At 47.6% G+C, this 16,124-nt stretch overlaps 2 protein-coding genes across 3 annotated transcripts in view; one reads left to right on the top strand and one right to left on the bottom strand.

The window, feature by feature from the left end:
• The first annotated feature begins 1,910 nt into the window (after window positions 1-1,910).
• On the top strand, window positions 1,911-4,775 carry LOC115178644 (phospholipase A2). The gene is made up of 4 exons (XM_029739898.1): window positions 1,911-2,000; window positions 2,511-2,739; window positions 3,754-3,860; window positions 4,163-4,775. Exons 1-4 carry the CDS (start codon window positions 1,958-1,960, stop codon window positions 4,309-4,311), a joined length of 528 nt encoding a protein of 175 aa, XP_029595758.1. The 5' UTR covers window positions 1,911-1,957; the 3' UTR covers window positions 4,312-4,775.
• Window positions 4,776-7,014: 2,239 nt separating this feature from the next.
• The window catches only part of LOC115178643 (bifunctional apoptosis regulator), a 23,890-nt gene continuing 14,780 nt past the window's right edge, over window positions 7,015-16,124 (bottom strand). For both annotated transcript variants that reach the window (XM_029739896.1, XM_029739895.1), the window contains exons 7-9: window positions 14,219-14,401; window positions 10,940-11,136; window positions 7,015-8,208 (exon numbers count right to left, since the gene is read on the bottom strand). In XM_029739896.1, coding sequence (XP_029595756.1) covers window positions 8,016-8,208; window positions 10,940-11,136; window positions 14,219-14,401 — 573 coding nt within the window. In that variant the 3' untranslated portion in view covers window positions 7,015-8,015. The remainder of the gene's footprint in view (window positions 8,209-10,939; window positions 11,137-14,218; window positions 14,402-16,124) is intronic.

Here is a 16,124-nt window from a genome sequence, read left to right as displayed (position 1 = left end):
CATAATGTATATCTCACCACCGCTAATGAGATGGGTGTGCTTGATGTATGTCGCCTCGAAACTTCTCAAAGTCAGGATCAACCTGGATCGATATTGTGTTTAATGCAGAGGAGAGCACTGAATCCAGCTTCACACATATATGAGCTGGCAAAGGGTATCCTATCATACGTTTTATGGTGCTTTCAAGACAACTGGGAACTCGGAAAAATACGAGGTCAAATCATGACGTCAGTGATCTTCAGGTCGAAAAACTCGGAGCTCGGAGCCCTAGAAAGATGTTGGAATTCCGAGTTGGATGACCGTTCAAAACGATTTTCCCGTCGGAATTCGTTTCTTTCTTAGTTCTCAGTTGTCTTGAACGCACTGAAGTCAGAGATTTCCGAGTTCACAGTTGTTTTGAACGCGTCATTAATGCTCAGAGGGAGAGGGCAGCTTATTGGATATGGTTTGATGTACATTGTTTACAATCGAAGTTACCTGCTGCAGTACATCTCCGGGTTCTGTGCTCAGCACTTTTTCAAGCCTGTTGCTCTCATTGTATCATACAATGCGTCCATATGACAGAGGGAGACACACTGGTAACTAGAGTGCAGAGGCCTGCCCGCCGTCCCACCATAGATGTAGCACCATCTGTGCAAATGCCCACGATTCGATCCTATATGGAAACTGTTTTTCTTCAATTCATGCTCTGGAATCGTGAAACATAACAATATGTCATCGAAAATAGCATCTCCTGACATGTATAGCGAGCAAAAGCATGGGCATCTAGGTCCTCACAGCTAACGGCCATTTGGACAGCATCAACTGGGGAGTTTTTGATTCGTTCAGTCAGAACATAAATACTTCGTTTAGCAATGTTATCTGAAAAAGGTATTGGTGTGAGTTTCTGTGACTCTGCCTCACCACAAATTGTTTTCGCCATATCAATTGCGACCGGTAATATCAAAGTCAATATCAAATATGACTAGTGTTGTGGTTTCATCGCATTGTGGGCTTAGCCATTCACTGTGGGAACGAGTTAAAGTGCAACCGTCAAGTGCGGCCTTTGGCCTTTTCCCATGATCTAAGGGCGCTCTCTGGTTTCATTAGATTTTTTTAGATTTGAAAAATGTTCATTTAGATTTTTAAGGTTAATCACATTACAGTGATTTTGAAATACAATATTATATTGTATGCTATTTATTGTACCTACTGTATATACCTTTTTTTCTTCAGGATTTTGTCAATTCTCCCGCACAGTGGCGATTTCAGCATGTAAATCTTAGTAGGAAAAACAAAATAAATGTGGGATGCATGCCAGCAAAGCCACTACACAGCACTATAACGGTGACAAACAGCGCCCACACACTGTTAGGGCCTACGTAAAGCTGTCCCAACACCTTACCTTGGGAAGGTGGCCCAGCGGTCCTTTGTGGGTAAATTCTGTCATCAAAGTCTGGCATTCTCTGGATTTATGGTGGGAACTCTGAAAAAAACCTACAGCCACTCCATTGAATAGCAGGCTAACGTTCGTGGTTGCTTTGCAATGCTTGCAGTTAGCCACTTACTCCTTCCAAACGATTCATTGTTGAATTTGCGATTTCCAGCTTGTTGTGTAATCTTTATGTCCAATGGCCGATAATTTCTCTTCATTATTTCTCTTCATATGACAAGGATTAAAAAGGATTTGCCAGCAGATTGTCGATTGTCATGATGATGACTGCTAGCTAATATTTTGAAAGATATTGACATGATCAGTCAAATCAAAAGCTACCGTACATATAACGTGATTTGTCATTCATTAAAAAAAAAGTGCTAAAAATGTGGGGATCAAAACTGAATGATGGTCGCCACTGCTCCCGCAACCCCATGTTCATATCAGGCGACCTCACATGGAGTCGCGACCCCTAGTTTGGGAAACGCGGTCCTAAACTGACGCGTTCTAGAACAGAAGACCATTACTAGGCTCGTGGTTTGCATGGAGATGTCTGCTTTATACCTCGCTTTGCTGCTGTTCTCGGGTAAGTGTTCTGTTCTCTGTCACTTTCACAAAAGTAGTTTTACACAATTGTATCTAAACAGCAGCATTGATGTCAAATTGTATTGCGTGGTTATTTTCAGAAAAGCAAAAAAGCTGTGCGTAAATTGGAGTAGGTGCACACATGCCCAACGGGCTGAAGGCTATAGGCTGTCAATAAAAGGGATTTTCATCCTTTTCGACACAAAACAGTTTTATATATGTATTTGTCATACAGGTGAATCCCACAGTGGTGTTCCTGCATTGTACAGCAGACTGTTGTCTGGTCTATATAGGACAGCCTACAGAGCAGGGGAAAGTTGACGTGTGCGTGTTAGAATCCTACAGCAATATGAGAACATTTCTCCAAAACAAAGCCGTCAAATTGTACATCAATTTAGTTTGTTGTACACTGTAGCCTGTGTGTGTTTGTCTCTGTATACACACACTCACAGCGGTTATAGTTAATACATCAACCGTTTATTTAACAATACCTATTACAATCTAAATTTAGAGCATGTTATCGACGGGATAACCAGATCTTATGAAGGGACTGAGTTAGCGACAACACCGACCGTCACCTCACCGTTACCAGAGCGATGGCGGCGGCGGGACAAGCGGGGCTTGTTGGACTTGGCGGGCGTCGTTAAATGCAGCACTGGGAGGTCGGCGGTGGCTTACATCATGTATGGATGTTACTGCGGGCTGGGAGGCCAGGGATGGCCCCGAGACAAGGCTGACTGGTGAGTACCATCACACACACACACAGCTACTACTGGACAAGGACTGGTTGGCCCTGGTCCAAAGTCTCCTAGGTCTCAGCACTTATCCCTGATGTAAATACAGCTGTGGCTTGGCACAGACCCTGTTGGCACCAACTCTGATTTCTAAATCCATCCACAGACCATGAATATCTACAAACAGTAATTTCATGCTGTAATGTGGTGTCTGTCTGCCAGGGCCGGTTCCAGGCATAAGCAACATAAGTGGTGGCTTTTGGCCCCACCCCAAAAAAAGACATATATATTTGTATTTTATTTTAGGAACTCAGTCGGTGTCTCAACTTCCTGTTGAGAGTTAGAATAGGTGTGCAGTTCGAGATTTTGTGATACATCAGAAGGTTTTCTCTTGTTATGTCAGTCACTGACAGACACTCAATAGCCGATGTCAGCTAACAATTTTCAGATTGGTAAATTAGTCTAGCCAGTAATCTAAACTTGTAGGAATCATGGCCAAATACCGGCTGGGCATTCAGGGCACGTGCCCAGGGGGCCTAACCTCCAGTGGGCCCCAATTGATTTTGTTAGTCACACTCACATATCATTAAAGGTGCAATATGTAGAAATCGCTCAGCCATTTTCTGGTTGCTAAAATTCTAATAGTTTGCCTAATAGTTTACCAAATCTTGGGTTAGGACCCCCAAAAGGCTAGATCCGGCCCTGCTGTCTCCTATCCCATGGCCAACAGCTAGTTTCTCAGACCCTCCATTTTGAGCTTGGAAAAATATGCTGAATTCTGCTTTGTTGATGAGATACTACATAGTCAAGAGGAAAAATATGGACTGAATTCTGCTTTGTTGATGAGCTACTACATAGTCCGAGGATGAAGAGAACACAACCCAAAGCCATTGTCCTCACATAATGGATTGTATAGCAGACTGGATTTACATCATTTCTCCAATTGCTCAAAGTGCTTTATACATTATACCAGAGTTAACTCCCATCAACAACATGATTGTGTTGTTTTCTGTCCACAAGGTGCTGTCACAAGCATGACTGTTGCTATGGGAAGGCTGAGGATCTGGGTTGTCAGACCAAGACAGACAAGTACCAGTGGACCTGTGAGAACAAGATGTCTAACTGCGGTATGAAGTACACATCCCATAATGCAACACTATTTCTGTACGCCTAAGCACTCTCTGGGATAGTGGTTCATCATTATGCCCAACCTTAAATGAAAAGCTAAAAGCACATTTATGATATAGCCAATATTGACTTTGTGGTTGTGGTAACAACTGTGGATACAAGCTGTATTTCCAGGTCTGAAGCCAAGGGGCAATTTTCCATCGATAATGTGAAAAAGTACAGTTCTATTGTATTCTATTTAGTCCTATTGCATTCTAAGAGTTCTAAATTCCACCCTGTCTGTTCTGTCCGGTGGTTCTAGAGTCTCTCAAGGACAGGTGTGACAAGATTCTGTGCAGGTGTGACCGGGAGGCGGCCAGGTGTCTGAGGAGAGCTCCCTTCATCCCTAAATACTCTGTCTGGCCTGACTTCCTGTGTGGATACGAACAGCCCACCTGTCCCCGTCACTGATGCTGTTACACAGTGTGTGTGTGAGAGAGAGACTAGTGTTTTCTCAGGTTTGTCCTGGCTAGTGGTGTGTGTATAATAAAGACCTACAGTACTTGACTGTACCCACTGCCCATGTGATTCATGGGTCTGATTATATCACCATGACAGACCTGGTGGGGGTGTACCAGTAAGTCCATGACTGAGGACTCAAACAGCAGCTCTATAAACAGGTTGTAGACTGACATTTTCAATGTACAAAGAAAATAGTAAGGACATTATTCTAATGGCGTGTGTGTGTTAGAATCCCACAGCAATATGACGGCATTGCTCCAAAACAAAGCCATCAAATTGTTGGCGTGTGCATGTTAGAATCTAATGGCGTGATTTCATCTGTAGGCCTAAAAGAAAAATACATTCTCTCATTTCATCTGTAGGACAAATCTTTGGAACAAACACAAAGTTTCATCACATTCTAAAAATAAATTTTAAAAAAAACAAGTATTTTATTAATTTGTTTGTTTGCTAAGTCTTCATTTTTTGGAGAAACCAGAACAACCCAGGTAATGCTTCAGAGGGAATCACAGTCAAATCAAATTTTGTTTGTCACATACACATATTTAGCAGATGTTATTGCAGGTGTAGCAAAATGCTTGTGTTCCTAACCCTGGTAACTCATCAGAGGGAATCACAGTGCACCAGAAGTAGTACTACCAGTTTCATTTAAAGGGACATTCCACCACTGTTCAACCTCATTCATCATCTCCAGTATACAACTTAGTTTGTCCTGAATGGTATCCCTTATATTTAACCAGGCAAGTCAGTTAAGAACAAATTCTTATTTACAATGACGGCCTAGGAACAGTGGGTTAACTGCCTTGTTCAGGGGCAGAACGACAGAATTTTACCTTGTCAGCTCAGGGATTCGATCTAGCAACCTTTCGGTTACTGGCCCAACACTAACCACTAGGCTACCTGCCGCCCCTATATAGACCACTACTTATGGAAAAGTGGTGGAATTCCTCTAAATGAAAAAAATAAATCAGAATAAAAATTAAAAAAGACATTTAATAATTCAATCTACGCAATTAGAAACAACCAACCGCAGGACAGGTAAGACAGAATACCGCCAAAAAATGAACCTATTCATGAACAATTAAACAAAGTGACAATTTAAAACGACATTTTAACATTTTGTCACATACAAACATAAAACATCCTTCAGGCCATTGGTTACATGAGAGGGACCAATGAAGCGATAGCCCTTTTATGTTAAACAATGGAGTCTCACCTGTCCTAGTGTTCATCCCAAATGGCACCCTCTTCCCTATGTAGTGCACTATTTTTGACCAAAGCCCTATGGCTTACCCTCTAGGCCTTGGTCAAAAGTAGTGCACTACATAGGGAAGAGGTTGCCATTTGGGACGAACACTCAAACAGGTGATTTCCTTAAATTGAAAATGACAACAGTTGGATATCGCCATGTTTAAACTCTTTCTGAATGCAGGAAGTAGAAATTGTTATTATTTACTATTACCATCTGAAACTCATGTGCGTAACTCCTTTTTTTTAAGGTAACTCCTTGTAAAAAAAAAAAAAGGCATTATATGTGTTGCCTTCCAACAAGACAAGCTGAGCTAGCTCCACATCACCATGGAAACAGAATGAAGTGGCACCCTATTCCCTACGTAGTGCACTACTTTTGACCAGACGTTCTGGTCAATATAGTGCACACTGCACTATATAGGGAATAGGACAGGGTGCCATTCGGAACGCAGACAGAATAAAACTAACAAGAACCTGGGCCCGTATTCACTAAGGTTCTCAGAGTTGGAGTGCTGATCTAGGATCAGTTTTGAGATCAATCAATATGATTATGGATCATCATTTAGATTATAATGAATGAGATTTTATGGACGGGGAGGGAATCTGATTCTAGAACATCATTTAGATCATAATGAATGAGATTATATGGAGGAGGAGGGAATCTGATTCTAGAACATCATTTAGATCATAATGAATGAGATTATATGGAGGAGGAGGGAATCTGATTCTAGATCAGTACTCCAACTCTGACACGCTGTGTGAATAGGGCAGGGCTCTCCAACCCTGTTCCTGGAGAGCTACCATCCTGTAGGTTTTATCTCCAACCCTGTTCCTGGAGAGCTACCATCCTGTAGGTTTTATCTCCAACCCTGTTCCTGGAGAGCTACCATCCTGTAGGTTTTATCTCCAACCCTGTTCCTGGAGAGCTACCATCCTGTAGGTTTTATCGCCAACTCTGTTCCTGGAGAGATACCGTCCTGTAGGTTCATGCCAACCCTAATCTAGCACACCTGATTCTAGTAATTAGCTGTGCCTTATTGCCTTATTGCTTAAATATACCATTTTAATTAAGACATTAGGAGAAACCATCCAATATTATATAGAACTTGGTCTATATCCCCAATGGTAACCCATTCCCTATATAGTGCACTGCTGTTGACCAGAGCCCTATGGGGCTTCCTACGGACCCTGGTCAAAAGTAGTGCACTATATAGGGAATAGTGAGCCTTTTGAGACACAGACATATTAAGACATTGGGTTGTCTGGCTCACAGATGGCTGCCTGTTACTATGATACTGTGGGCTACGCTGGCATCCATCCTGTCGCTATGATACTGTGGGCTACGCTGGCATCCATCCTGTTACTATGATACTGTGGGCTACGCTGGCATCTATCCTGTTACTATGATACTGTGGGCTAGGCTGGCATCTATCCTGTTGCTATGATACTGTGGGCTACGCTGGCATCCATCCTGTTACTATGATACTGTGGGCTACGCTGGCATCTATCCTGTTGCTATGATACTGTGGGCTACGCTGGCATCTATCCTGTTACTATGATACTGTGGGCTACGCTGGCATCTATCCTGTTGCTATGATACTGTGGGCTACGCTGGCATCTATCCTGTTGCTATGATACTGTGGGCTACGCTGGCATCTATCCTGTTGCTATGATACTGTGGGCTACGCTGGCATCTATCCTGTTGCTATGATACTGTGGGCTACGCTGGCATCTATCCTGTTGCTATGATAGTGTGGGCTACGCTGGCATCCATCCTGTTGCTATGATACTGTGGGCTACGCTGGCATCCATCCTGTTGCTATGATACTGTGGGCTACGCTGGCATCCTTCCTGTTGCTATGATACTGTGGGCTACGCTTGTATCCATCCTGTTGCTATGATACTGTGGGCTACGCTGGCATCCATCCTGTTGCTATGATACTGTGGGCTACGCTGGCATCCATCCTGTTGCTATGATACTGTGGGCTACGCTTGTATCCATCCTGTTGCTATGATACTGTGGGCTACGCTGGCATCTATCCTGTTGCTATGATACTGTGGGCTACGCTGGCAATCATCCTGTTGCTATGATACTGTGGGCTACGCTGGCATCCTATTCCCTTTACAGTGGGCCCCATAGGGAGCCATTTGGGAGGCAGGCCATAGTATCTCCTCATTTATGGCACTTGGCACCCTATTCCCTACATAGTGCACTACTTTTGACCAGAGTCCCTATGGAATAGTGCACTATAAAGGGAATAGGGAGCCATTAAAAAGACACATCCTGTGTTTAAACGGTACCTCCTCACTCACGGCTCTTACGTACCTGTTCCCTATATAGTGCACTACCCATAGGGGCACTGGTCAAAAGTAGTGCACTACGTAGGGAACAGGTCAGTCCTTCACGGCCCTTGTGTGTCAGGATGCATTAGCTGCTGCACCACCAGGTCTATGTTGATGATGGGGTTGAAATACAGAGCCCAGTAGAACAGACAATTACACACAAACTGAGGGATCACCGGCCAGAACAGGGCGAAGGCAAAACCCTGGGAGGACATCCTCCACAAGTGACCCCACATCTTCTGAGGGAGACTCCTGGAGGGGAGAGGAGACTTTAGTTCATTACATTAAACAACAAACTATGCAGAGATGGTGGAGAGAGGGGTAGTGAGGGATGAGATGGGGGGAGAGAGAGAGGTAGTGAGGGATGAGATGGAGGGAGAGAGAGGGGTAGTGAGGGATGAGATGAGGGGGGAGAGAGAGGGGTAGTGAGGGATGAGATGGAGAGAGAGGGGTAGTGAGGGATGAGAGAGAGAGAGAGGGGTAGTGAGGGATGAGATAGAGAGAGGGGTAGTGAGGGATGAGATGAGGGGAGAGAGAGAGAGGGGTAGTGAGGGATGAGGGAGGGGGGAGAGAGAGGGGTAGTGAGGGATGAGGGGGGGAGAGAGAGGGGTAGTGAGGGATGAGGGGGGAGAGAGAGGGGTAGTGAGGGATGAGGGGGGAGAGAGAGGGGTAGTGAGGGATGAGATAAGGGGGGAGAGAGAGGGGTAGTGAGGGATGAGATGGAGAGAGAGAGAGAGAGAGAGGGGTAGTGAGGGATGAGATGGAGAGAGAGAGAGAGAGAGAGAGAGGGGTAGTGAGGGATGAGATGGAGAGAGAGAGAGAGAGAGGGGTAGTGAGGGGATGAGATGGAGAGAGAGAGAGAGAGGGGGGTAGTGAGGGATGAGATGGAGAGAGAGAGAGAGAGCGAGAGAGGGGGGTAGTGAGGGATGAGATGGAGAGGAAGAGAGAGAGAGAGGGGTAGTGAGGGATGAGATGGGAGAGAGAGAGAGAGAGAGGGGTAGTGAGGGATGAGATGGAGAGAGAGAGAGAGAGAGGGGTAGTGAGGGATGAGATGGAGAGAGAGAGAGAGAGAGGGGTAGTGAGGGATGAGATGGAGAGAGAGAGAGAGAGAGAGGGGTAGTGAGGGATGAGATGGGAGAGAGAGAGAGAGAGAGGGGTAGTGAGGGGGGATGAGAGGGAGAGAGAGAGAGAGAGAGGGGGTCAGTGAGGGATAGATGCGAGAGAGAGAGAGAGAGGGGTAGTGAGGGATGAGATGGAGAGAGAGAGAGAGAGAGGGTAGTGAGGGATGAGATGGAGAGAGAGAGAGAGAGGGGTAGTGAGGGATGAGATGGAGAGAGAGAGAGAGAGAGGGGTAGTGAGGGATGAGATGGAGAGAGAGAGAGAGAGGGGTAGTGAGGGATGAGATGGAGAGAGAGAGAGAGAGGGGTAGTGAGGGATGAGATGGAGAGAGAGAGAGAGGGTTAGTGAGGGATGAGATGGAGAGAGAGAGAGAGAGAGGGTTAGTGAGGATGAGATGGAGAGAGAGAGAGAGAGGGTTAGTGAGGGATGAGATGGAGAGAGAGAGAGAGGGTTAGTGAGGGATGAGATGGAGAGAGAGAGAGAGAGGGTTAGTGAGGGATGAGATGGAGAGAGAGAGAGAGGGTTAGTGAGGGATGAGATGGAGAGAGAGAGAGAGAGAGAGAGGGGTAGTGAGGGATGAGATGGAGAGAGAGAGAGAGAGAGAGAGGGTAGTGAGGGATGAGATGGAGAGAGAGAGAGGGGTGTAGTGAGGGATGGAGGAGAGAGATAGAGAGGGGTAGTGAGGGATGATATTGGAGAGAGAGAGAGAGAGAGAGAGGGGGTAGTGAGGGATGAGATGGAGAGAGAGAGAGAGAGGGGGTAGTGAGTGATGAGATGGAGAGAGAGAGAGAGAGGGGTAGTGGGATAGATTGAGAGAGAGAGAGAGGGGTAGTGAGGATGAGAGGGAGAGAGAGAGAGAGGGGTAGTGAGGGATGAGATGGAGAGAGAGAGAGAGGGTTAGTGAGGGATGAGATGGAGAGAGAGAGAGAGAGGGGTAGTGAGGGATGAAGGAGAGAGAGAGAGAGAGGGTTGGGAGGAGATGAGATGGGGAGAGAGAGAGAGAGAGGGGTAGTGAGGGATGAGATGGAGAGAGAGAGAGAGAGAGAGGGTAGTGAGGGATGAGATGGAGAGAGAGAGAGAGAGAGGGGGGGTAGTGAGGGATGAGATGGAGAGAGAGAGAGAGAGAGAGAGAGGGTTAGTGTGGGATGAGATGGAGAAAGAGAGAGAGAGAGAGAGAGGGGTAGTGAGGGATGAGATGGAGAGAGAGAGAGAGAGGGGTAGTGAGGGATGAGATGGAGAGAGAGAGAGAGAGAGAGAGAGAGAGAGAGAGGGGGGGTGAGGGGAGAGGGAGAGAGAGAGAGAGGGGTAGTGAGGGATGATTGGAGAAGAGAGAGAGAGAGGTAGTGAGGGATGAGATGGAGAGAGAGAGAAGAGAGAGAGAGAGAGGGTAGTGAGGGATGAGATGGAGCGAGAGGGGGATAGTGAGGGATGAGATGAGAGAGAGAGGGATAGTGAGCGATGAGATGAGAGAGAGAGGGATAGTGAGGGATGAGATGAGCGAGAGAGGGATAGTGAGGGATGAGATGAGCGAGAGAGGGATAGTGAGGGATGAGATGGAGCGAGAGGGGGTAGTGAGGGATGAGATTGAGAGAGAGGGGGGTAGTGAGGGATGAGATGGGGGAGAGGAAGGGATGAGTGTGAGAGAGGGACAGAAAGAGGGAGGGATAGTGAGGGATGAGATGGAGCGAGAGGGGGTAGTGAGGGATGAGATTGAGAGAGAGGGGGGGTAGTGAGGGATGAGATGGGGGAGAGGAAGGGATGAGTGTGAGAGAGGGACAGAAAGAGGGGTAGGTAATTCAGGGTAAAGGATGAGAGGGAGAAAGTTGGTGTGACAGTGATAGATAGAGAGAAACACACACGGTACCTGATCTCAGCTCGGTTATAGAACCTCCACAGAACACAGCCCTCCAGGACAGACAGTAGCATGGCGTTGACGATGATGAACCGTGAGGTCCAGTAGTGAACCGACAGCCAATCCCAGGCAAACTCAGCGATCAGCTGGTACGGAAGGAGGAGGTACTTAACTAGGAACTCCGCCCACTGGCGCCAGCTGGGGTGTACCTGGAGGGAGAGGGGGAGATATACCAATATCGTCAGTATGACCAGACAACATGTACAGTAGCCTACGTCTTGTTGTCTATGACCACCCATACTGACAACATGTACAGTAGCCTACGTCTAGTTGCTATGACCAGCCATACTGACAACATGTACAGTAGCCTACGTCTAGTTGCTATGACCAGCCATACTGACAACATGTACAGTAGCCTACGTCTTGTGGTCTATTGCCAGCCATACTGACAACATGTACAGTAGTCTACGTCTAGTTGTCTATGACCAGCCATACTGACAACATCTACAGTAGCCTACGTCTTGTTGTCTATGACCAGCCATACTGACAACATGTACAGTAGCCTACGTCTTGTGGTCTATTGCCAGCCATACTGACAACATGTACAGTAGCCTACGTCTAGTTGTCTATGACCAGCCATACTGACAACATCTACAGTAGCCTACGTCTTGTTGTCTATGACCAGCCATACTGACAATATCTACAGTAGCCTACGTCTAGTTGCTATGACCAGCCATACTGACAACATCTACAGTAGCCTACGTCTAGTTGCTATGACCAGCCATACTGACAACATCTACAGTAGTCTACGTCTTGTTGTCTATGACCAGCCATACTGACAACATCTACAGTAGCCTACGTCTAGTTTTCTATGACCACCCATACTGACAACATGTACAGTAGCCTACGTCTAGTTGCTATGACCAGCCATTCTGACAACATGTACAGTAGCCTACGTCTAGTTGTCTATGACCAGCCATACTGACAACATCTACAGTAGCCTACGTCTAGATGTCTATGACCAGCCATACTGACAACATCTACAGTAGCCTACGTCTAGATGTCTATGACCAGCCATACTGACAACATCTACAGTAGCTTACGTCTAGTTGTCTATGACCAGCCATACTGACAACATGTACAGTAGCCTACGTCTAGATGTCTATTGCCAGCCATACTGACAACATGTACAGTAGCCTACGTCTTGTGGTCTATTGCCAGCCATACTGACAACATGTACAGTAGCCTACGTCTAGTTGTCTATGACCAGCCATACTGACAACATCTACAGTAGCCTACGTCTTGTTGTCTATGACCAGCCATACTGACAATATCTACAGTAGCCTACGTCTTGTGGTCTATGACCAGCCATACTGACAACATGTACAGTAGCCTACGTCTAGTTGCTATGACCAGCCATACTGACAACATCTACAGTAGCCTACGTCTAGTTGCTATGACCAGCCATACTGACAACATCTACAGTAGCCTACGTCTAGTTGTCTATGACCAGCCATACTGACAACATCTACAGTAGCCTACGTCTAGATGTCTATGACCAGCCATACTGACAACATCTACAGTAGCTTACGTCTAGTTGTCTATGACCAGCCATACTGACAACATCTACAGTAGCCTACGTCTAGTTGCTATGACCAGCCATACTGACAACATGTACAGTAGCCTACGTCTAGATGTCTATTGCCAGCCATACTGACAACATGTACAGTAGCCTACGTCTTGTGGTCTATTGCCAGCCATACTGACAACATGTACAGTAGCCTACGTCTTGTGGTCTATTGCCAGCCATACTGACAACATGTACAGTAGCCTACGTCTAGTTGTCTATGACCAGCCATACTGACAACATCTACAGTAGCCTACGTCTAGTTGTCTATGACCAGCCATACTGACAACATCTACAGTAGCCTACGCTAGTTGTCTATGACCAGCCATACTGACAACATCTACAGTAGCCTACGTCTTGTTGCTATGACCAGCCATACTGACAACATCTACAGTAGCCTACGTCTTGTTGTCTATGACCAGCCATACTGACAACATCTACAGTAGCCTACGTCTAGTTGTCTATGACCAGCCATACTGACAACATCTACAGTAGCCTACGTCTAGTTGTCTATGACCAGCCATACTGACAACATCTACAGTAGCCTACGTCTAGTTGTCTATGACCAGCCATACTGACAACATCTACAGTAGCCTACGTCTAGTTGTCTATGACCAGCCATACTGACAACATCTACAGTAGCCTACGTCTAGTTGCTATGACCAGCCATACTGACAACATCTACAGTAGCCTACGTCTAGTTGCTATGACCAGCCATACTGACAACATCTACAGTAGCCTACGTCTAGTTGCTATGACCAGCCATACTGACAACATCTACAGTAGCCTACGTCTTGTTGTCTATGACCAGCCATACTGACAACATCTACAGTAGCCTACGTCTAGTTGCTATGACCAGCCATACTGACAACATCTACAGTAGCCTACGTCTAGTTGTCTATGACCAGCCATACTGACAACATCTACAGTAGCCTACGTCTAGTTGCTATGACCAGCCATACTGACAACATCTACAGTAGCCTACGTCTAGTTGCTATGACCAGCCATACTGACAACATCTACAGTAGCCTACGTCTAGTTGTCTATGACCAGCCATACTGACAACATCTACAGTAGCCTACGTCTAGTTGCTATGACCAGCCATACTGACAACATGTACAGTAGCCTACGTCTAGTTGTCTATGACCAGCCATACTGACAACATCTACAGTAGCCTACGTCTTGTTGTCTATGACCAGCCATACTGACAACATCTACAGTAGCCTACGTCTAGTTGTCTATGACCAGCCATACTGACAACATCTACAGTAGCCTACGTCTAGTTGCTATGACCAGCCATACTGACAACATCTACAGTAGCCTACGTCTAGTTGCTATGACCAGCCATACTGACAACATCTACAGTAGCCTACGTCTTGTTGTCTATGACCAGCCATACTGACAACATCTACAGTAGCCTACGTCTAGTTGTCTATGACCAGCCATACTGACAACATCTACAGTAGCCTACGTCTAGTTGCTATGACCAGCCATACTGACAACATCTACAGAAGCCTACGTCTAGTTGCTATGACCAGCCATACTGACAACATCTACAGTAGCCTACGTCTAGTTGTCATCTATGGCTGGAGTCGTACCGACACGCCTACCTTTATTTATCAAATAAATACAATTAACATGACAGTTGAGCCATCCAATGGTACCTGGTGGTTGAGGAGGAGGCTGTCCTCCATTGGCTCGCTGGTGCGTGAGAGGGCGGGGCAGCAGGTGTGCAGGAAGGGGAGGAAGGTTTCGGAGTAGTCGAAGAGGTAGAGGTAGAGGATGGTGAGGCGAGGAGAACTCTTCAAAGCATAGAGCAGGAACAGAGATTTACCTGCATTCACAGCCTGGTGGGGGGTAGAGAGATGGTGGGAGAGAGGTGGGGGGTAGAGAGACGGTGGGAGAGAGGTGGAGGGTAGACAGAGGGAGACAGGAGCGAGGAGGACAGAGGAGAGACAGGAGCGAGGTAGACAGGAGAGAGACAGGAGCGAGGAGGACAGAGGGAGACAGGAGCGAGGAGGACAGAGGGAGACAGGAGAGAGGAGGACAGAGGGAGACAGGAGAGAGGTGGACAGAGGGAGACAGGAGAGAGGAGGACAGAGGGAGACAGGAGAGAGGAGAACAGGAGAGAGGAGGACAGGAGAGAGGAGGACAGGAGAGAGGAGGACAGGAGAGAGGAGGACAGGAGAGAGGAGGACAGGAGAGAGGTGGACAGAGGGAGACAGGAGAGAGGTGGACAGAGGGAGACAGGAGAGAGGTGGACAGAGGGAGACAGGAGAGAGGTGGACAGAGGGAGACAGGAGAGAGGTGGACAGAGGGAGACAGGAGAGAGGTGGACAGAGGGAGACAGGAGAGAGGTGGACAGAGGGAGACAGGAGAGAGGTGGACAGAGGGAGACAGGAGAGAGGAGGACAGGAGAGAGATGGACAGAGGGAGACAGGAGAGAGGTGGACAGAGGGAGACAGGAGAGAGGTGGACAGAGGGAGACAGGAGAGAGGTGGACAGAGGGAGACAGGAGAGAGGTGGACAGAGGGAGACAGGAGAGAGGAGGACAGGAGAGAGGTGGACAGAGGGAGACAGGAGAGAGGAGGACAGGAGAGAGGAGAGGAGAGAGGAGGACAGGAGAGAGGTGGACAGGAGAGAGATGGACAGAGGGAGACAGGAGAGAGGTGGACAGAGGGAGACAGGAGAGAGGTGGACAGAGGGAGACAGGAGAGAGGTGGACAGAGGGAGACAGGAGAGAGGAGGACAGGAGAGAGGTGGACAGAGGGAGACAGGAGAGAGGAGGACAGGAGAGAGGAGGACAGGAGAGAGGTGGACAGAGGGAGACAGGAGAGAGGAGGACAGAGGGAGACAGGAGAGAGGAGAGGAGAGAGGAGGACAGGAGAGAGGTGGACAGAGGGAGACAGGAGAGAGGTGGACAGAGGGAGACAGGAGAGAGGTGGACAGAGGGAGACAGGAGAGAGGAGGACAGGAGAGAGGAGGACAGGAGAGAGGTGGACAGAGGGAGACAGGAGAGAGGAGGACAGAGGGAGACAGGAGAGAGGTGGACAGAGGGAGACAGGAGAGAGGTGGACAGAGGGAGACAGGAGAGAGGTGGACAGAGGGAGACAGGAGAGAGGTGGACAGAGGAGGTGGACAGAGGGAGACAGGAGAGAGGTGGACAGAGGGAGACAGGAGAGAGGTGGACAGAGGGAGACAGGAGAGAGGTGGACAGAGGGAGACAGGAGAGAGGTGGACAGAGGGAGACAGGAGAGAGGTGGACAGAGGAGGAGACAGGAGAGAGGTGGACAGAGGGAGACAGGAGAGAGGAGGACAGAGGGAGACAGGAGAGAGGTGGACAGAGGGAGACAGGAGAGAGGTGGACAGAGGGAGACAGGAGAGAGGTGGACAGAGGGAGACAGGAGAGAGGTGGACAGAGGGAGACAGGAGAGAGGTGGACAGAGGGAGACAGGAGAGAGGTGGACAGAGGGAGACAGGAGAGAGGTGGACAGAGGGAGACAGGAGAGAGGTGGACAGAGGGAGACAGGAGAGAGGTGGACAGAGGGAGACAGGAGAGAGGTGGACAGA

This window comes from Salmo trutta, chromosome 38 (assembly GCF_901001165.1).
Source record: "Salmo trutta chromosome 38, fSalTru1.1, whole genome shotgun sequence".
NCBI lineage: Eukaryota > Metazoa > Chordata > Actinopteri > Salmoniformes > Salmonidae > Salmo > Salmo trutta.
Note: the sequence above shows the minus strand (reverse complement) of the source record. Positions and strands in the feature narration are given on the sequence as shown.